This window comes from Mustela lutreola, chromosome 3, assembly GCF_030435805.1.
Source record: "Mustela lutreola isolate mMusLut2 chromosome 3, mMusLut2.pri, whole genome shotgun sequence".
Classification (NCBI taxonomy): domain Eukaryota; kingdom Metazoa; phylum Chordata; class Mammalia; order Carnivora; family Mustelidae; genus Mustela; species Mustela lutreola.
In genome coordinates this window covers 155,021,498-155,044,400 of record NC_081292.1, presented here as the reverse complement: position 1 = coordinate 155,044,400, position 22,903 = coordinate 155,021,498, and the positions used below count along the sequence as shown (strand labels likewise).

At 37.1% G+C, this 22,903-nt stretch overlaps 2 protein-coding genes and 1 long non-coding RNA gene across 26 annotated transcripts in view; 1 reads left to right on the top strand and 2 right to left on the bottom strand.

Annotated features, from left to right (window-relative positions):
- WDSUB1 (WD repeat, sterile alpha motif and U-box domain containing 1) overlaps window positions 1–291 on the bottom strand; it is a 47,135-nt gene extending 46,844 nt beyond the window's left edge. Inside the window, exon 1 of one of the 5 annotated variants that reach the window (XM_059167259.1) lies at window positions 186–291. The gene's annotated coding sequence lies outside the window, so the exon portion shown is untranslated. Of the gene's footprint in view, window positions 1–109 lie in introns of all 5 variants that reach the window. The other 4 variants (XM_059167260.1, XM_059167256.1, XM_059167258.1 and 1 more) reach the window with 4 other exon arrangements.
- LOC131827190 (uncharacterized) lies at window positions 105–22,533 on the top strand. The gene is made up of 3 exons (XR_009351939.1): window positions 105–227; window positions 21,753–21,859; window positions 22,477–22,533. It is a non-coding gene; the product is annotated as an uncharacterized LOC131827190 (long non-coding RNA).
- BAZ2B (bromodomain adjacent to zinc finger domain 2B) overlaps window positions 10,591–22,903 on the bottom strand; it is a 317,972-nt gene continuing 305,659 nt past the window's right edge. For 19 of the 20 annotated variants that reach the window (XM_059167217.1, XM_059167218.1, XM_059167219.1 and 16 more), the window contains 3 exons: window positions 15,872–16,137; window positions 15,465–15,608; window positions 10,591–12,063 (listed from right to left, as the gene is read on the bottom strand). In XM_059167217.1, the coding sequence (XP_059023200.1) occupies window positions 11,910–12,063; window positions 15,465–15,608; window positions 15,872–16,137 (564 nt within the window). In that variant the 3' untranslated portion in view covers window positions 10,591–11,909. Of the gene's footprint in view, window positions 12,064–15,464; window positions 15,609–15,871; window positions 16,138–22,903 lie in introns of those variants that run through there. The other variant, XM_059167235.1, reaches the window with a different exon arrangement.

Sequence of the window (22,903 nt, the reverse complement as noted above, 5' to 3'; positions counted from 1 at the left end):
TCCCGTCCTAGTCCTGGCCGGCCCCCGTCGCGCGCTTCGAACCAGACTTCGAGAACCAGACCCCGAGCAGAGAGGCTCCGCCAGATGAGCCCCAGCCGTGCTTTCCCACCTGCCGCCGCCGCTGCTCAGCCGGCCCACGGACGCGGCCACCTCCACCTCCTAGACCCAAGCCGCGCGGGATCCACCCTCAGGTGTCCCCAGGCGCGCGAGGACCACGTGACGCGCAGGTGAGGCGGGCGGGGCTGGCAACCGCGGAAACCCTGCAAGAAAGAAAACAGGCCCCGCCCCCCGAACACGCCTCGCGCCAGGGCGCATGCGTGGCCTCCCACCCTCCGCGGCGGGCGTCTCTTAGTACTGGCCTTAGGTCCACCTGAGTTCAATTTTGGGAAGAGCTTTTTTTCGCAGTTTTTTCCCAGCTGGGCAAGCTGAAGTCTCAAGGCTCAGCACGTGCCTGAAATATGGTTTTAAAGGTGACATTGTATCCACTCTCTGGTTATTGCAGCTCAGGGTTTTTTGAATCTCCTTCCTCTCTGGTATTTCTGCCCTGTATTCCGTTCTCCTCTAGCCTCCGTGATTGCCCTTTTCTGTTGAGGCTCTACCTCTACCCTCAGCCGTCCATAACCTGGTGTTTTCTGCCATCTTTGTGCTAAGGTTTCCCATATCTCTTCAGGGCGGTCCGCTCGCCCCTGAGCCCCAGGGCCCTTTTCACTGGACAGAAACCAATTCCCAGGTACAGAAAACCTTTGCCAAAGGTGGGGCATGGGCAAAATAGGGGAAGGGGATTAAAAGATCAAAAGATTACAATTTCCAGCTATGAAATAAGACGCGGGGAGACAATGTACAGCATAGGGAATATAGTTAAAATATGTGACGTTTGTATGGCAGCTAGATGTATGGCGATCACTTCAAAATGTATATAAATGTTGAATCATTGTGTGAGTAACTGGAACTAATATAACGTTGTATGTCAGCTACACTTAAAAAAAAGCCCACTCAGGTAATAATTCCTTTTAGTCTTTCACTCAAATAGATATCAATAATTTTACAAAAAAGCCCTGCGAACTGTCTTTTTAAACTTAAACTTACATCCCGAGTATTTTCCATGTCTAAGATTTCTCCAGTAGCTTCATTATTCCCTGCATAAATCCACACTTCCAGAATCATACCATAATTTAGTTAACATTTTCCCCGTTGTTGGATGGTTGTTTACATATTTTTGTGATTATAACTAATACTGGATTAGATGGCTTTGTACATAAATCTTTATCCACATTCATGAACATTTACTAATTAAATTGTTAAATAGAAATGGAGAGGCGCCTGGGTGGCTCAGTGGGTTAAACCTCTACCTTCAGCTCAGGTCATGGTCTCAGGGTCCTTTGAAGGGAGTTCCGCATCTGGCTCTCTGCTCAGCGGGGAGCCTGCTTCCCCCTCTCTATCTGCCTGCCTCTCTGCCTACTTGTGAAATAAATAAATAAAATCTTTTTAAAAAATTTTAAAAAAATAGAAATGGAATTACTGGGCATAAGGGTGTAAAATTCCTAATAATTACTGCCACATTGCTTTTCAGAGGGGTTGTGTGGTTTGCACAACAACATATGGTTGTGCCTGTCTCTCTTCATTCTTGACAGACTTGATAATATTTGTTTTATCTTCACTGATTTGATGAGCAAATTCGTTATAATATTCTAATAAGTAAACTATGTAAAAATAACTCTGCCTACACATGCCAATCTTTTAGCCCAGAGACCTCCAGGCCCATATGGTTTCAGGGAAAGGCAAGTTTAGAGAGAAGAATCCTTCTTGTGGCTGGTCTCTAGTCTATGGATTTGCAATTTATGAGATGTTAATTAAAATATCTTGCCAATATAGTAGAGAAACATTTTAAGAATGTGTAGAGATCTTTGATCACATAAGTGAGCTGGTTATCTTATTTTACACAACAGATAGAATATCAAAATAGTTGGAACTTAAACTTAGAATCTTAAAGATTCATATTTTATGCATTCTTTGCTTTAATTATATAACTGATAAAATATATAACTGTGGTCAATAATTAATCCTATTTTATCTTTACTTTCCAATAATAACATCAGCTGGGGAGAGGGAGTGGGACAGGGAGAAGCAGACTCCCCTCAGAGAAGGGAGCCTGAAGCGCGGCTCCATCCCAAGACCCTGGGATCATGACCTGAGCTGAAGGCAGATGCTTGACCAACTAAGCCACCAAGGCACTCCAAGTTTCATGTTTTTTTTTTATTACACAAGAAAGTATGACAGGGGCACCTAGGCGGCTCAGTGGGTTGGTGCCTCTGCATTCGGCTCCGGTCATGGTCTCCGGGTCCTGGGATCGAGCCCCGCTTCCGGCTCTCTGCTCAGCGGGGAGTCTGCTTCCCCTCCCCCCTCTCTGCCTTCCTCTCTGCCTCCTTGTGATTTGTCTGTCAAATAAATAAATAAAATCTTTAAAAAAAAAAAAAAGAAAGAAAGTATGACAAACACTGATGTCCCTTTTGGACAGTTCTCCTCTGGACAATTCTTCAGAAGCCCCGCATCAGCTTTTCTCTCCTGTGTCACTGCTCAGAATTGTATCACATGCCATGTGTTAACCAATCACTTTCAAGTGATTAATTAATTAAGATTTGCCCTCCTGAGGCTAGAAAAGGATCCACATTCCCCTGAAGCATATGGTCAACCAACATCTACTAGAGTAGGTGGAAGGAAATAAGGAGACAAGACAGCTACTACATACGTTAAAGTATCTTCCGCGTGGAAAGTATCTATATAATAGAAAGCTATATAACTCAATAGATGTGAAAGTAAGCCACATCTCAATTGTTATGCCTCAATGTTTAATCCTTTTTAAATAGTATTATTCAGTATATTCACTAGTTAATATTTATCAGCTAAATTTATCCTACTTGGTTAGGTCTTTTTTTTTTTTTTTCTAAGACTTTTTTATTAGAGAGAGAGAGAGAGCATGCCCTCACATGATAGTTTTGAATGGCTGTATAGAATCTGTTTTTAAAAAGTCATTCTTATACTAAAAAGAATTGAGATTTCCTATAATGAAAATATTCAGAAAAGTGTATTACAAATGCTGAAAACAATATTTAAAAAGGAGTTGTAAACATATTTTAAGAATTGGAGGAATCCCTAGAATAAGTATACAGCCTCTCAAAACATTATACTGTTTCCATACAAACCTATGTTGTATTAATGCCTCATTATCCTTTGGTGATCTGATGAACTCACCGAGCTTTCTTTTCACTTCAGAACCCAAGATCTATTCCCAGTTGGCTCTAAGCCTTAGGCCTCTATCATTCACTACCGAATTCTCCCTCAAGATTCACCATATTCTTTGATATCTACTACCATGATTATTAGGGCTGTTTTTTCATTAAAGGACATGGTAAGGATTCTGATCAAGGAGGGTAAGAGTACCCTTAGAAATCAAGCTGTATACTTAGTTTAAAATTTAATTAAAATCTTTTTTTTTAGGGATGCCTGGGTGGCTCAGTTGGTTGAGCAGCTGCCTTTGGCTCAGGTCATGATCCAGCGTGCTGGGATCGAGTCCCACATCAGGCTCTTTGCTCGCGGGGAGCCTGCTTCTCCCTCTGCCTCTGCCTGCCATTCTGTCTGCCTGTGCTTGCTCTCTCCCCCCCCCCTCTGATAAATAAATAAAATATTTAAAAAAATCTTTTTTTTTTTTAAGTTAATAATGGGGGCACCTGGGTGACTCAGTCCAGAGGCCAACCCTTGATCTTGTCTCAGGTCATGATCTCAGGGTCATGGGATTGAGCCCACATCAGGCTCCTTGCTCAGCAAGGAATCTGCTTAAGGATTCTCTGTCCCTCTGCCTCTTCCCTCTGCTTGTTTGAGTGCATGCATGCACTCAAATAAATAATCTCTCTCTCAAATAAATAAATCTTAAGAAATAAGAAAAAGTTCAAAAATGAACTACATATAACTTATACCTCACAATACTTTTATTTAGTCATCCAAAGACAACAACCCGAATGATTTTCACATGTATGGTCGAGGTAGAGAAATAACAAACAGATCTCAGATACTAATTTTGGTATTGCCTTCCCCTTGATTTATCTTTTTTTAAAAGATTTACCTATTTATTAGAGAGAGAGTGGGAGGGAAGGGCAAGGGAGAGGGAGAGAGAATCTCAAGCAGACTCCCTGCTGAGTGCAGAGCCCTACCTTGGGGCTCCATCTCACAACCCTGAGATCATGACTTGAACTGAAATCAAGAGTCAGCTGTTTAACCAACTGAGACACCCAAGTGCTCCTGCCTTCCCCCTTGATTTAAATGCTAAGGTGCAAAGTTCTCTTCCAATGAAGGTCTAGAGGATCCAAATTAGCTTTTCCTTTAACCCTATATTTAGCCAACTCCTTACCCACCACACTTCCAAGCACTACTTTTGCTATAGTAACTCATAAATCTACGCAAGTCCCAGCAATACCTGAGAATTCTCAATATCTTCTATTCACCTGCATATACCTGAGCTTTTTCTTTAGCAGTATCAGTGCTTCCAGCTAACTAGAGCAAACACAAATGTTTCATCTCCTGAATATCGCTCGCTGAAAATAAAATTGGGTGCGGGTTTTACAGTCCCTCGAAAGCAGATAGGGTTAGAAATGACATTTACATTAAAAACAAACAAACAAACAATACAAAATGCACATCAAACTTGAAGCTGCTAATATGAGCAGATAAATTGCTTGATACTTTTCAAAACATGGCATTCAAATTCTAAAATCCGTAATAAATTGTTAGTGAAAAATAATACAAATATTGAACACTCATTGGGAGGTAGGGAAAAGGAATCCTTTTTCACTGCCGGTAGGTGTGTAGACTGGTGCAATTATCTGGAGAGCAGTATGGTAACAGCATGGAACGTGTGCATATACCTAACCTGTGCACATCCTAGAGAAACTTTTATCACACAGTTTGTTTTCTATTGCTATGTAACAAATTACTCAAAACCGAGTGACTTAAAACAACAATATTTATTATATCATAGTTTCTGTGAGTCAATAATTCAGTAACATATAGAAATCAGTTCCATTGCTACATACTAATAATGAGCTATCAAACAAAAATTAAGAAAATAATCCCATTTACAATTGCATCAAAAATAAAATACCTAGGAAGAAATTTGACAAAGGTGAAAAACCTGGAACCCAAATTCTACAAATATTGTATTGATGAAAGACACAAATAAATGGAAAGATAAGATATTCCATGATCGTGGATTGGAAGAATTAATATTGTTAAAATGTCCATAGTATGTAAAGCAATCTACAGGTTCAGTCAATCCTTGTCAAAATACCAATGGCATTTTTCACAGAAATAAAACAAGCTGAAAATGTGTTTGGAAACACAAAGACCTGGAATAGCCAAAACAATCTTGAGAAAGAACAAAGAGCTGAGGGCATCATGCTTCTGGAATTCAAAGTATAATCCAAAGTGATAGTAATCAAAATAGTATAGTACTGGCACAAAAGCAAACACTTAGATCAGTGGAATTGACTGGAGGGCCCAAAAAATAAACCCATTCACATATGATCAATTAATTTATGACCAAGGAGGAAAGAATACACAAGGGGAAGATAGTCTCTTCAATACATGGTTTTGGAAAAACTAGAAAACTACATGCAAAAGAATGAAAGTGGACCATTATCTTATGCCATATATAAAAATAAATTCAAAATGGATTAAAGACTGGAATATAAGACCTGAAACCATAAAACTTCTAGATGAAAACATAGCTCTCTAACGTCGATCTTGGCAATATCTTATTGGACCAGTCTCTTCAGGCAAGGGCAACAAAAGTTAAAATAAACAAATAGGATTCCATCAAATAAAAAGCTTTTGCATAGTAATGGAAATCGCTAACAAAACAAAAAGGCAACCTACTGCATGGTAAGTCATACATCCAAAAAGGGGGTTAATATCCAAAATATATGAAGAATTCACACAACAGAATGCAAAAAAAAAAAAAAAAAAAGACTTTTTTTCCCCAAAGAATACATATAGATGGCCAATAACCACATGAAAAGTACTCAACATCACTTATCATCAGGGAAATGCAAATCAAAACAATGAGATATTACCTGACAATGGTTAGACTGGCTATTATCAAAAAGACATAAAGTATTGGCCAGGATGTGGAGAAAAGGGAACCCTTGTATACTGTTGGGAATATAAATTGGTGCAGCCCCTCTGGAAAATGGTGGGGAAGTTCTTAAAAAACAAAAAATTAAAACCCACAACACAATCCAGCAATTCTATTTCTGGGTACTTATCTGAAGAAAACAAAAACACCAATTTGAAGAGATATATGCACCCCTATGTTCATTGTAACAATAGTCAAGATATGGTAGCAACTCAAGTGTCTGTCAACAGATGAATGGATAAAAAAGATAAGGCATACACAAGTATTACTTAGCCATACAAAACAATGAAATCTTGCCATTTGTGACAACACAGATGGACACAGAGAGCATTATGCTAAGTGAAATAAACCAGGCAAAGAAAGACAAATACCATATGATTTTACTTTTATGTGGCAAAACAAAACAAAAACAGATTCATAGATACAGGAAACACACTGTTACCAAAGAAGAGAGGGTTTGGGGAGGCTGAAATAGGTGAAAGGGGTCAAGAGGTACGAACTCCCAGTTATAAAATAAAGTCATGGGGATGTAGTGTACAGCATAGGGAACAGAATCAATAATATTATAATAACTTTGTATGATGGCAGATAGAAGCTACATTTATTGTGCGGATCATTTCATACTGTATAAAAATATCAAATCACTATGATGTACACTTGACACGAATCTGTCAACTATCCTTTAGTTAAACAACAACAACAACAACAAAATCCTCAGGAGCAGCTTAGCTGGGTAGTTTTGGCTCAGGGTCTTTCATGAAATTGTAGTCCAGATGTTGTGTTTAACTTGGGCTGTAGGATCCACTTCTAAGATGCAGCAGTCATATGGTTTGCAGGTTGATGCTAGCTATTGGCTGTTCCAAAGCGCCACTAGAGTGTCCTCATAACACAGTAGCTGGGTTTATCCAGAGCAAATGTTCCAAGAAAACAAGGTGGAAGCGGAAATGTATCTCATGACCTAATCTGGGAATTCATAGTCTATCACTCTGTGTGATGTTGGTCACACAGGCTAAGCCTGATACAGTGTGGAAAAGGATTATACAAGGGCATGTGTACCAGAAAATGAAGGTCATCTGGAAACACCTTGGATATGTATGACAACATACAGGTTTTCATTCTTTCCTTTTTTTTTTTTAAGGTTTATTTATTTGAGAGAGAGCATGAGTGAGCAGGGGGTAGGGGCAGAGGGAGAAGCAGCGAATCTCCCTGGACACTGAACGCAGAACCTGATCTGGGGCCTAATCCCAGAACCCTGAGATCATGACCTTAGGCAAAATCAAGAGCCAAATGCTTAACTGACTGAGCCATCCAGGTGCCCCTTAGTTTTCTTTCTTTCTTTCTTTTTTTTTTTTTTTTTTAAGATTTTATTTATTTATTTGACAGAGAGAGAGATCACAAGTAGGCAGAGAGGCAGGCAGGGAGAAGGGTAAGCACGCTCCCTGCTGAGCAGAAAGCCTGAATGCAGGGCTCAATCTCAGGACCCCGGGATCATGACCTGAGCCTAAGGCAGAGGCCTCAACCTACTGAGCCACCCAGGCACCCCAGGTTTTCTTTCTTAAGAGAAATTTGAATGTAAAATGTGGTACATGCCTGTGATGGAATGCCTTGTAGCAGTGAAAAGTAATGAACCGGATTTACATAGTATTTTTTCAACTCAAAAGAAATGGAAAAACAAACTTGTAGCATAATGCAACTGACAAAATTAAAAATAATTTTTTTCGGGCGCCTGGGTGGCTCAGAGGGTTAAGCCTCTGCCTTTGGCTCGGGTCATGATCTCAGGGTCCTGGGATCGAGTCCCGCATCGGGCTCTCTGCTCAGCAGGGAGCCTGCTTCCTCCTCTCTCTCTCTCTGCCCGCCTCTCTACCTGCTTGTGATCTCTGTCTGTCAAATAAATAAATAAAATCTTTAAAAAAAAAAATAATTTTTTTCTCAGTATTTGTAAAGATACATGTGTTGCTAAATAAATACAAAAAGGGTTACCTGGAAAAATATATTAAAAATATTTGTATGTGGGGGAAGGAAATTGAAGAGTTGCTGAGTGAAGAAGTAAAGAAATAAAAGGGTTTTACAAGAATAACGTGAAGAATGTGACATGAATTGAGGAGAGGGGTTACCTCAGTTTTATATAGATGAGGCTTTAAAAAAATTATTTTAAAGATTTTATTTATTTATTTGACAGAGAGATCACAAGTAGGCAAAGAGGCAGGCAGAGAGAGAGGGGGAAGCAGGTTCCCTGCTGAGCAGAGAGCCTAACGCGGGCCTCGATTCCAGGTCTCTGGGACAATGACCTGAGCCGAAGGCAGAGGCTTTAACCCACTGAGCAACCCAGGTGCCCCTTTTTTTTCTTTTTAAGATAGAGTAGTAGTGTAGCCCATGCAGGTTTAAGAGATTTCACTGAAGCAAATTTTCTAGTAGATAAGGTTCTACTAGTTTCCTGGTGGTGTAAGAAGGAAAACCATGATTCTGTAAAAATACTTCCTTTGTCTCTGTATTGGAATGAAATTCTTTGAACAGAACACAAACTTCTTTCATTACTCAAATGGAAATATTTAAGATACAAATAACCTTGAGAGAGGTAGCCCACAAAAATTTACGGAAGGAGTAAATGATTGATACCAGATTTTCTTGAGGGTGTTTACTGGAAGGCTAAATGAACAGGACTTGAAATTTCCTTAAAGGGAAATGAGGATAGAAGTGATGGAAAAGAGGAGAACAGGGGGGTACATAAGGTACAGAGGACAGATTAGAGCCTTCATAATTTTGATTTAAATTAGTACTTTTAACAAATTTCATTTTTGGGTTGAAACAAGAAAAAGGGATCATCTTACATAAAAGCATTTATGTACGTTAGTTCTTATGAGTTCAAGGTATACCCACAGATAAGTGTTTACTTGTTTCATTTTCACTATGGTTATCAGTTAAATAAATATTAAATTACTCTATATACTCTTTCAAACTGATGATTATTTTCTGTGTTTAATAGTAGTGCACTGTTTGGTTATTCTGGTTGGTTACTACTTCAGGGATATTCTAAATGTAATCGTGAGGGCAAGCTAGTGGTTTATAATTTATAGAGCAACTGAAACTGAAATGGAGAAGGTTCAGGTTAAAGCCTAGTTTATCTTAATTAAAGTATGTTGTGTTTACTTGGGATTGTGTGATAACAGAAGATCAGGAAAACTTTTTAAATTTGAAGAAAACAATGATACCAGTTTGTGTTTGTTGAAGAAACACCCAACCCAGGGCACTGTGTCTGCAAGAGTCATTCACATAACAAATGATCCACAAATGTATAGTAACAACTGTTACCTAGACCAATTACCCGTTTCTGATCATGCGCAGTTCTGGAGCAGCTACCTTTGCTGAGTAGCAATGAAGACAGGGGGCCAAGGAGCCCATATTGACCAGGCTTTCCTTTTTCCAGAGATACCTTATTTATTGTTAAAAGAAAATTATCACTCTTGAAAAATTGCGCTTTGTGTGTTTAAGTATTTTATTTCTCATTTATGAACTCCTCAGACACCAGACATATTATTATCAAGCTGCTTATATACCATCTAATATAAATTAATGTAAGCATGTATCATCCCTAAGGCACAACACCCCCATGAAGAAGACCCCCCATGGAGCATCTGGCATACCCATAAACACAAAAACCAGACACTTTATTCACAGCACCACCTTGTTCTTTTCTCCACATGGTCTTTTTGATTAAGCACAAGCCCCTTGAGGCATAAGTGCAGTATTTGGTTAACAGAAACTGACATATTTACATAATAACAGCTGATTTCCCTATCAGTCTCCACAAACAATCTCGAAATTTTGGAAAATACTTGGTGGCTTCGAAGCATTTTAAAGTTAGGAATATTTTCTTCAAAACTTTTCTATTCTCACTTCAACTGTTAAAAGCCATTCTTTAAGGACATCATCTCAGGACCACTTCTCCACAAGGCTGTAAGCTCCACGAAGGGCCTGTGCCTGTTTTGTTCACCAGTGATTCCTCAGAGCCCAGCAAGGCATCAAATCATATTTCATGAAGACTTGAACTTGTAGCTCACGACTTACCAGACAAATTTATATGATCAATTTTTCTTATTGACTACTGACAATTGGTTACATGTCTACCAACTGAGACATTTCTCATATCAGAACAAGACTTTTAAAATGTATTCTAATATTTCCATATTGAAAATGTGAAAACAACAACAAAATGTGGTCCAGAGAGGCTAAGGCGCTAATGAAAGGCACAAAACTTGACTTAAAACCGCCCTCCTCCGCCCAGCCCAATGTTCGTTGAACTACACAGTCTGCTGCTCCTCCTTTAGGATTTTGTAAAAATCAAATTTAAATTAACTATCTTTTTGAAAAGAATATATATTCAGGTTCATTAAGAAAAACTAAAAAACTAGTTTGTAAAAGTCTTTTATTGTATCCGTGCCACACATAGTAGTGAAAAATAACACTCCTAAAAAAAAGAATGCTACCTTTTCCACAACATTTGATTTTAAATAAAACTTCAAGTACTCTTACATAGGTACAAAAAAAATTCTGATCTATTTGCCTCCAACAGGCCACCACAACACACAGTAGATAAAACACAGTGGTTACAAATGTTTTTTAAATGTATTTCTGAGGCAAGGCAAATGGGAAGGAAATGTTTCTATGAAAAAATACTGTGTGTGTAGGAAATTGTCACAATTTTATTCCACATGGATACAAATGATTATACTTTAATTTAGGCCCTGGTGGCTTAAAATTATATAACAAAATAGAAAAATGGAAAACTAATATCCCCTACACCCTGTTTCAAAGGCAGGCACTACCAAGATCAAGGAGACGCCACAGTGTTGGTAGAGGATAATTACTGTACAAGCTGTATAGCTATAATTACCTTCAGACTAAAATAAAATGCTACAGTCCTTCTAAGGCATAAACAATAATGTCTCCAAACAATATATACACATAATACATATTTAAAACAAGACTTAATATAAACAATAATGAACAGTATATACATGTCAATTCTTCTTCACTGTCTTGAAATACAATTTAACTACACAAGTGATGCAGCAACATATATATATATATATATTTATATATATATAAATGTACTTGTAACTCTACAGTAAAGTTTATTTTTGGTGCTTTTAGAGCACATCAGTGTAAACAGTTTAACTTGGCTTTGTTTTATATTTTAAAACATTCCTTGTTGTATTTTCAAGATTTAAAGCAATTTTCTAGTTCTTCCTTTTCACAGAAAACGAAGATTCTGGATGTGGTTTAATCATAAATAATTCATAAAATTAAATACATTCACTAAAAAATAAACTACAAAGTAAAAAAATGAAAAATAGATATTTATTGAGAGGGAAAGGAGAACCATTTCCCACATTAGAGCTCTGGTGTTGAATATTCAGTGCGATTTGATATATTTTAATTGCTATTGCACTATAACACCCTTTCCTTTGAAAATTCTTTGGGTGTGCTTCCCTGTTCTACCTAAATTAGCTGATAAATCACACAAACCAATAACCAAGGGCCTTGGTTGTTGTAGGAGTGAAGCCTTTAAAAATGGTATCATTCTTCTGATACTTTTTTTTTGTGATACTTATTTTAAGGAAAAAAAAGTCATTATGTATGTGCCTTGCACATTTATGTAAATACAGTTCACATTGCTGGTCTCATTTGTCCTTGTTTAAAAGGAAAAAAAAAGATTATTATAACTTCAGCTCACTTTGAAAATATCTGTCCACTTTTTTTCAAAATACTTCCTCATACTGTGGCCAGCTCTGCCTATATCAGAATCATCTTCATTAAATGTTTCACAGTTGTCAAAAACAAGCCTGACATCTACAGCAAAGGTTTCAAGGTTTGGATATCTGAAAGAAAACACATGATTTAGAGGTTGTTTTTATAGGGTGGCTTTGTCTTAAAAACGAACGAAGAGGTAATAAAAGGTAAAATGAAAAATAAAACTGAAAGAAAAAAGATTAAGATAACTACATTTAAACTGATATAAAACATTATACTCTCTTACAGACGAACAGTAAAAAAAAATTGCATGTGTTCTGAACCATGGCAGTATTTTAAAAGATTAAATGGAAAAAACACATCTCTCTGATGATCAAGATATATTTCAACTAGCATTTTCCCCAAACCCAGTTTCCTGTTGTGTACCTAGTGTACTGTCCCAGGACTCATTCCACCTGGCTGGTTTATTAGTTCCTCTGACCAGTTGTGGTACCCTATCATCCACATCCAAAACTATTTAGTTATAGTGGAAATAATGGAAATGCTTTTTGTCCACCAAAAATGTTACACGTGTCCTGTAGCTTCTACATACATCCCAGGATATACTGCTATATTAATTCCTACCCATTTCCCATTTCTGTTCTTCTCTCTTCACATGTGCTCCTACACTCAAGCATTGGAGCATGAGAATCCAAAACCGGCCCAAAAGAAAAAAAACAAAAACCCTCTATCCCTTTATCAGAGACAACATTATGAAAACCTGCCTTTCTATAAAAAGCACAGTGGCTTCAGTGCTTTTTTGGTGGGATAAGCCCAATCTTTGTCTGTAAAAACAGAGCAAAGAGAACAGAACTGTGAATGAATCTGCCTAAAGTCATTGGTAAAAGAGGAGTGGTTTCTTTCAAGCCAACCTAAGTGAAAACAATACATTTTGAAAGAGAGCTTTTAGAAATTTAAATTATTTTTTAATTAACTCGAATGTATGGTAAGCTAACTACTAAAATAATTTATGTATTAGAAATACCCTTGAAGTACACACTGAAACTGAGCCTTGGTAAAAGTGGAATTACTTCCTTGATGGGATACCTTGAATAGTCTTCCACTCCTCACTTCCTTCTCCTATGTGCAGTAATAAAATAACATTTATCTATCTGTAATGAGCTCACAGAATTAATTCAGACCTTAGGTAACTTCACCCATTTTCCTGTTCTTCTGGGAATTATCATTTTTTAATGAGGGGAAATTCACATAACATAAAGTTACCCATTTTAAGGTGGACAATTCAGTGCCGTCTAGTGCATTCACAACATTTATTATTACCACCTCTATCTACTTGCAAAACATTGCCATTGCCCCAAAAGGAAACCCTATATCCATTAAGGAATTGCTTCTCATTCTTCCCTCTCCCATCCCTGGCAACCACTAATTGGTCTTTCTCTATGGATTTGTCTGTTTGATATAAATGGAATCATACAGCATGTATGGAAATAAATTTTATAAAGTATTTATTTATTTATTTATTTATAAGATTTTATTTATTTATTTATTTATTTATTTATTTGACAGAGATGACAAGTAGGCAGAGAGGCAGGCAGAGAGAAGGGGGAGGGGAAGCAGGCTCCCTGCTGAGCAGAGAGCCTGATGTGTGGCTCGATCCCAGGACTCTGGGATCATGACCTGAGCTGAAGGCAGAGGCTTAACCCACTGAGCCACCCAGGTGCCCCTATAAAATATTTAAAAGTTACTTTGATAAATATTTATCTCTTTAGACTGGCCCTTACTATAAGAAAAAGTTAATGATTAATGCGAGGGAGACCAGAATCCAGGACAGAATTCTAGGTGAGATTCTAGGTGAAACAAACGCCATTCCCACAGTTGATGGAACCCAGAAAGATTCATTAAAGCAACTACTTCCTCCCCTCTATTTGATAAATTCTAGTTTAAACATTTGAAATACTGTTTGTGAGTTCTGGTTCTAGCTTATTAGTTTGGGTTAAATCAAAGAACTTGAAGTTAGAGGAGCTTGAATCTACTAAATTTTGCTTCCCACAGAGCAGACATCACAAAAAGATTAAAGAGAACTGCTTCCCTCTCTCTGCTTGCCTCTGCTTTGACTTCCTTCATTCACCAGGACTCATTCTCAAAATGGAACAACAATGTTTGGTAATGTCTAAGCTCTGTGTTCATGTTTATTTTGGGGATTTTGAGGTTTAGGTTCATCCTCCAGCTAGGAGCTAGAGACATATGTAAAGCCTTTCTGTGAAAGTCTTTGTCCTGGCCATGTTGATTATAAAGTCCATTATGCTACCCACCTAAACATCTTATGTTTTGATAGAAAAAGCAAAAGAGCTAATTCATATCTAGACAGGAGCTACTGCTTTTTGGATTACATTAGAATCAATAGTTTTAATGGTTTTAAATGTTTTCGAATTTGGGCAGGTCCCTTCTGCAATTTTTTAAAAAACAAAACAAAACAGACATAATCTTTTGAAACATGTGAGACGGACACTGATCGTTATGAGTTAAGTTCTACTCAACTCTTAGAAACTGAATGTAAATAAAGGAGCACAGTGATTTTCACCAAAAGAACATCCAGGAGGAACTAGATAACATACTGCATTATAAGGTAATTACAATAACAACAGTAACAATGTAATTAAAATCTCTTTTATAGATATTCTTTCAATGCAAAGTTCCTTTGTTCTCCGTATTTTTTTGTCACTTGGCCTGAAGTTATGGTCAGAGATTACATTAAGCTAAGCCAGTAATAAGGAGGAAGATGAGCTTCTTCCTAGAAGAGAACACATACTGCTCGCAGCACATAGCCATTCCCATGTGGAAAGCTTTTGTGTGAGCTTATTTTGTAAGCGAATGGTCTCATTTTGGGGGCTCCAAAATGGGCTACTGTTCAGAACCAAGTAAACTCCATTAACAGCTGCTATTCTGAGTTTAATTTTACCTAACAAATATCAGTAATTGTGGCCAGGAAGTCACTTTGGTCTTCAGGTAGGATCACGAAGAGGATATGGTAGATAGGAGAAAATAATAGTTTCCTTCCACACTTAATACATACATTTTTAGGATTCTCCAGCAACCCATAAAACTTTTAACTTTTAATATTTAAAAAATTAAATTTTAATTTAACATTTCCAATGACCTTTATCTCTATATTGTAATGACCTGAAAAAATTACAGTCAATTTTTGTTAAATCCATGTGATATACAATATAAGCTCCAGCTTATGTTATTTACTTACTTTGGGAGGCTTCCCTCTTATTTTTCTTTACCTCTCAGGCTGGGTTTGGTGGCCTTCCAATGTCAAAGGCAACTTTATCATACTGCTTTTTAATTGTTTAAACAATTTTAATGGACTTGTCTTCCATACCAGTCTATCTTAGCTAAACACAAAAGTACACACACATACCCTCTCCAAAGGCAGGTCCTTTAATTAATATATTTTTGGCTCACTAGAAGAGTACCCAGCACATATTAGGCATTCAATAATACTGAAGTGAAATTATTTACTTACTGTCCACTACTTAATTTCTCTCTAATTGTGGAAAAATCCATAGGCTTCTTAATAACTTTCTTATAACCAGGAACAAGTTTCAAGTTTACAGGAAGTAGAAAAGGCCATGCATCTTCATGAGTTTCCATTTCAGTAAGGATCATACTTTAAAAAAAAAAAAAAAGTGTTTGAAATCAGTATCTGTGTTTTAGAATTACCTATTTTTACTAAAAACTTAATTTTTATAATCTTTCAGGTAAAAACAGTACAAGTTAATTGATTTAAAAAAATGAATTCATTTATTTATACTATAGACTTCACATTTTCCTATTTATATAAATTGTCAAAAAGTTACCTTTAATATAGTAGAAAGTTTCTAAACAAATAAAATGTTATAAATATATTGCACATGCAAACTGAAATAATACCTGCAAAGAGCTAGGTCTTTGGAGTCATCTCTTTTAGGTTTCTTAACAGAAGTAAAACTTTCCTGTTTTGACAAGTTAACAGAAGTGTTTTCCTCCATTTTTCTTTTTTTCAGGTCTTTGCTTCCTCTTTTTAGTGAACTATTTGTAGATGCAGAGTCTTCATCTTCAGTATCCCCTGTTAAAGTTACTTTCTTGCCTTTTTTTGACTCATTAGTCTTTTTTCCTTTGACGTGAAGTTTTTTGATTTTTAGAGTTTGACCACTTGCCTTAATTAAAAAAAAAAAAAGGAAATGAGGTATAGGAAGATAACCATCTACAGACTTCCTATTATTCTAAATTATGAAAGTCTGATAGGACAAACAAAAAGAATACTATCTCTCATCTAGAAGTTTACTAATTTAATTTTTTTTTTATTTATTCATTTGACACAGAGAGAGAGATCACAAGTAGGCAGAGAGGCAGGCAGAGAGAGAGAGGGAAGCAGGCCCCCTGCCGAGCAGAGAGCCCAATGCGGGGCTCGATCCCAGGACCCAGAGCTGAAGGCAGAGGCTTAACCCACTGAGCCACCCAGGTGCCCCTCCTAATTTAATTTTTAAGAGAGATTAATTTGTTCTCCCACAACATAAGGTTAAAATCTAATAAAGCATGAAAATCTATCTTAAGAATTCCTAAAACTTGAAGACGCTGATCTCATGGTAATCCATCTTCAATACTACAGAATTTAGCAGTATCCTTTTAGTCACTAACCAAATGAGTTTAAAGGTACAAAAGGACTATCTTTTAGAACACAATTAAGAACAAAATTGAAAATAAACAAAAAATACAGAGCTTATTAATAAGACAATTGAAGAGGTAATTAAAAAACTGTCAAACATGAAAAATAGATCACAAAGTGTCAAATAAAGAAAAAAAATCCTTTTTAAATGATTAAATCCACTGGATAAAGGAAAAAAACATTTGCTATAAAAAGAGTTCCACTAAATTGTGGTTCCCAGGTATGAACAAAGCAATGGTGAAAAATCAGTGAAAGATGTCTGTTTTTGAGGAAAACAATAAAGACATATTTAAAGGATATGAATTCTAGCTATGGCTCTGTCGGTAAGTAGCTATGGATTTCATACAAAAATATCTGTGAGGTCCTATCTTATGTGTAAAATAAGAAAACTAAGCTGCACAACTGGTAAGTTCAGTCTAGCTCTAAAGTTACATGAAACAAACAAACAAACAAACAAACAACAAACACCTCAATGTAGCCTTACTCAAGGTAACTACAACTTGTAGTCAGCGCACTGAAATAACAATGAGCCCTCCTCCCCCATTCAGAAATCGGGAAATAAGTCTGTACTTTGAGAGTTGAATGTTATAATAAATATAATAGATCACAGAAGAGAGATAAGCATTTCCAGAATAGTGCTAACCCTCTTTTAAAAATTTTTTCTTCTTGGGGCACCTGGGTAGTGCAGTCAATTAAGCACCAGACTCTTTTTCAGCTAGTGTGGTGGTCTCCGGGTTGTGAGATTGAGCCCTGCCACTGGCTCCATGCTCTGTACTGAGCCTGCAGGCACAGCGTGGAGTCGGCCTAAGACTCTCTCTGCCCTTTCCCCTATGTATGCGTGCCTGTGTTGCTCTCTTTCTAAAGTAAATAAAAACATCTTTAAAAAAATTATTTCTTCTCTTACGCAGAATGTTAAAAAAATCAGACTGCAGTATCAGATATTCAGTCCAACCACAATCTAAAGTTGGCTGTATTTTTTTTAATTTTTCATTTTTTATTAACATACAATGTATTATTAGCCCTAGGGGTATAGGTCTGTGAATCGTCAGGCTTACACACTTCATAGCACTCACCATAGCACATACCTTCCCCAATGTCCATAACCCAACCACTCTCTCCCTACCCCCCTTCCCCCCTGACAACCCTCAGTTTGTTTTGTGAGATTAAGAGTCTCTTATGGTTTGTCTCCCTCCCAATCCCATCCTGTTTCATTTTTTCCTTCCTCACCCCCCAAATTCCCTACGTTGCCTCTCAAATTCCTCATATCAGGGAGATCATATGATAACTGTCTTTCTCTGATTGACTTATTCCCCTCAGCACAATACCCTCTAGTTCCATCCACATTGTTGCAAATGGCAAGATTTCATTTCTTTTGATGGCTGCATAGTATTCATATATATATATATATATATATATATATATACACACACACACACCGCATCTTCTTTATCCATTCGTCTGTTGATGGACATCCAGGTTCTTTCCATAGTTTGGCTATTGTGGACATTGCTGCTATAAACACTCGGGTGCATGTGCCCCTTTGGATCACGACGTTTGTATCTTTAGGGTAAATACCCAATAATGTGGTATTTGGAGGAATATGGAGGAACCTCCATACTGTTTTCCAGAGTGGTTGCACCAGCTTGCATTCCTACCAACAGTGTAGGAGGGTTCCCCCTTCTCCGCATCCTCGCTAGCATCTGTCATTTCCTGACATGTTAATGTTAGCCATTTTGACTGGTATGAGATATCTCATTGTGGTTTTGATTTGTATTTCCCTGATTAAAGCTGGCTGTATCCTTGAAATAAATTTGGCTGAAAACATTTCTTTGGAGTATTTCATAATTTCTTTGAGGATTTCATGAACTTTTCTGGTAATATTTTTAAATAATTGCCCATAAGCAATTAAAATTATTATTATTTTTTTTATTGGTAGGCTAAACATATAGTTAAGGAGGTATTTTAATTGCCTGAAATAATAAGGCAAACTGTAAATCTAATACCTTCCCTATATCATATCAAAGATCACTCCCCCTTGTCACTAACTAAAATAATTAAAATGTTTTACTAAGTCTCTTTTTTATTTAGTTTATTAATTTTTATTCACTAATATCTGATACTCTGAATTTTCATATTATACTAAACTTCTATCACTCTGAAGTCATAGAAAAAGAAAAAAGAGAATGCTTAATATAATGAGGAAAAACTCCATTTAATGAAGACTAAATTAGATTGAATAATTATATTACTTAAAAAGAATAAAATTTCAGGGGTGCCTGGGTGGCTCAGTGGGTTAAAGCCTCTGCCTTCAGCTCAGGTCATGATCCCGGGGTCTGCTCTGTGGAGAGCCTGCTTCCTTCTCTCTCTGCCTGCCTCTCTGCTTACTTGTGATCTCTGTCTGTCAAGTAAATAAAATCTTAAAAAAAAAAAAAGAATAAAATTTCATGAATAAGAGGCCAAAACTTCTATTCCTTATGTGAACTAAATTATTACTTGGGATCATTTTCTAACAAACTTATAAGAACAACAGAAAACATGAAATTTAAATTACAGAATCAAAAGAACTTTTAGTGTTTCAAAAAAAACACTGAAGTTTATATATTTCTTTACTAAATAATGTTTATCAGCTTGTCTCATTACACTGTATACATACTCATACTGTTTTTTTTTTTTAAAGATTTTATTTATTTATTTGACAGAGAGAAATCACAAGTAGATGGAGAGGCAGGCAGAGAGAGAGAGAGAGGGAAGCAGGCTCCCCGCTGAGCAGAGAGCCCGATGCGGGCCTCGATCCCAGGACCCTGAGATCATGACCCGAGCCGAAGGCAGCGGCTTAACCCACTGAGCCACCCAGGCGCCCACATACTGTTTTTTTTAAGACTTTATTTTTTAAGTAATCTCTACGTCCACTGTAGGGCTCGAACTCACAAACCCAAGATCAAAAGTCACATGCTCCACTGACTGAGCCAGCCAGACGCCCCCACATTCACATACTTGTAAAAGCAAGCTTTTTTTTTTTTTTTTTTTTAAAGATTTTACCTATTTATCTGAGAGAAAGGGAGAGAAGGAGAGAGAGAAAAAACACAAACAGGGGCTAGGGATAGAGGGAGAGAAAGAGAGACTGAAGCAGACTCCCTGCCAAGCTAAATGCGGGGCTTGATTGCAGCACCTAGAGATCATGACCAGAACTGAAGGCAGATGCTTAACTGCTTAACCGAATGAGCTACCCAGGCACCCCCAAATGCAAGTTTTTATACAGTTACTCTGTTGCCTGATTTACTTTGTTCTGGCACAAGAGAAACCCCAATCCCTACCCTTCTTCTCTATCCTCTTATAACCAAAATTCTAAAAGGATCTTCAGTATGTCTAAAGCAGGACCAGCAGATAACACATACAAGGGCACATTTCTGTTGTTTATATATTTATATACCAGAAGTTTGTGACTTGGTGGCTTACAGGCTGTGATCCCACAGAATGTGTTGCTGTTTGGCTCATATAATACTTGTAAAAAGTCTTGAGTTTTTTGCCAACACTAAACATTTGGGAGGATATGCATAAAAATCCATAATCTTGAAATACTGGTAGATCCTGGAATGTCGGGCCCACATGTCTACATGACAACACCTGGCTGGAGTTGAGTAATGACTGTTATATTGTAATTCAGGCATAACTTTCCTATTTGTCACAGACCCAACTCTTTTGTGTTATTTGCCTGGCTTTTATAGGAATTGGAGTTTGAAACCTCACGTGCATGTGTCTATGAGGATATATGTGTATGTGTAGATGTATGTGTATGTGTAGATATATATATATATATATAGACATATACATATGTCTTTTTGATTCTATTGTCCAGTGAGATATATATAAAAACAAATACATCTATAAATTTAATAAATATAGATATAATAAAGTATATGTATATATAATGGCATGCACATACATATATACAGAGTAAAAATACTTACAATGATATATGCATAAATGGCCATTTGAGAGCAATATAGTATACATACTTATAAAAACTGAATTAACTGAAAAGACAGTTTAAAAACATTACCTCTAAATGTTTAATATTTGTTTATTGCTATAAGAAACAAAACGCCTAATTCACTACATTTAAAAACCAGAGAGCAGAGGCTTAGAAATCTGCACTACATAAAGCACTTGGATTAGATCATAGATCATACATCTCCTAGTCCACTCCTTGAAAGACAGATAGCCAAAATTCTATTTTAAGCAAATTTTCTGAAAATAAAACCTCCTATAGTCTACCAGACTGAATTTTTTAGTAATTAACAAAGCATTAGAGGAAATTTCTATAACTTGATAGTTAAGGAGCTTAAAGATAATTTACGTACAACCCGTGAAAATTATTACTGAATTAGATATGACAAAATAATCAAATAATGAAAATTAAAAAGTGATTATTAGTGAATATAATGCCATGTGGGACCCTCTGCTATTTTACAAAATACAAATAGATTATAGAAATAAAAATTATAAAATATATTATAAATATAAATAAAATATAATAAAGTATTAATATATACATGTCGCAGAATTTTGAAGTCATAAAAATTCTCACACACATGACCATATTTAATCTTCAAAAATCTCTACAATTTAGGGGCACCTGGTGACTCAGTCAGTTGAGCGTCCAACTCTTCGTTTCAGTTCAGGTCATGATCTCAGGCTCATAGGATTGAGCCCTGAGTTGGGCTCCGTGCTTTGCCAGGAGCCTGCTGAGATTCTTTCCCTTCTCTCTTGGCCCTTCCTCTTCTTGCATGCACACGAGTGCCCTCTCGCTAATAAATAAATAAAATCTTTTTTTTTTTTAATGATTTTATTTATTTATTTATTTGACAGGTACAGATCACAAGTAGGCAGAGAGGCAGGCAGAGAGGGAGAGAGAGGAGGAAGCAGGCTCCCTGCTGAGCAGAAAGCCCAATGTGGGGCTTGATCCCAGGACCCTGAGATCATGACTGGAGCCAAAGGCAGAGGCTTTAACCCACTGAGCCACCCTGGCGCCCCTAAATAAATAAAATCTTAAAAACAAACAAACAAACAAAAACCTAGGAATTAAATACTATCTCATTTTTACAGATAACCCTGAAGCTAAGGAAGCGGCTCCAATGTTCAGAGATCAGGGAGTTAAGAAAAATCAGCAAAGGGACTGAAAAAGGGCAAAGGCAGGAAGATAAGACAACCAGGTAAGTATGATATCCTAGAAGACAAGTGGAAACAGGGTTTCAGGGAGAGGGAGTGTTCCACTCTATCAAATATACCTAATAGGTTAGATGAGGCCTAAGTACTGATCACTGAATTAAGCAATGTGGAAGTCATTTGTGGTCACGATAAGGGCAATTTTGGAGAATCCATGGAGGTGAAAATCTTGACTGGAGTAAGTTCAAGAGTGATTTGGAGGAGAAAAATCAGAGAACTAGAACAGAAAACTTCCCATGAGTTCTTCTCTAAAGGGAAGGGAAGAAAGGGGTAGGTGAATCAATGAAGAGGTGAGCCCAGAAGAGGGTTTTTGTTTATTTAGTTCTCTCAAGATGGAAGGAGTAGGAGCATGTTAGTGGGCTGATGAGAAGAACCCAGGGGGGAAGGAAACACAGATGGTGCAGAAAAGAGAACTCTTGGAATCACACTCCTAAGAAGGTGAGAGGGGTGGGTTCTGACGCATAAGTCTGGGAGCTGAGTTTGTAAGAGCCACTAGCAGTTCATAGGAGGGAAGGTCGAGTATGTGAGCACAGACACAGGAAGGATGGTGTATGTGGTGGCAAATTTGTATAATATTTTCTTCTGGTGCCTTCTATTATCACAGGGAAATGGGAGTAAGGTCATCGGCTGAGAATAAGGATGGAGACAGAGTTGGAGGTAAGTTATCAGGACCATAAAAGACCATCTTAATGCCTCAAATTTAAAGGACTGGCTATTTTCTCCAACCACATTCAGATATAAAAGTATAGATGCTGGGAAGTCAAGAGTTGGATTAATCAGAATGATGGTTTTCCCAAGTGAGAGAGAGGCAAAGGGGATAAAGGTGAATGCAAGGATTATGACAATGAAATGTTGACACATTACAAGCAAGGTTAGAGAAAAGAGAGAACATGCAAGGCGAGAGGGACAGTGAGAAAGTCTTCAGATAAAGGGACTAGAGTTCAAAGAATTGTTGGAGTTAGAGTGTGAAAGGGGGTAGACCAAAAGAAAAGAGAGAGTGAATAGATGGATGTTTAGAATTTAGTTCATGG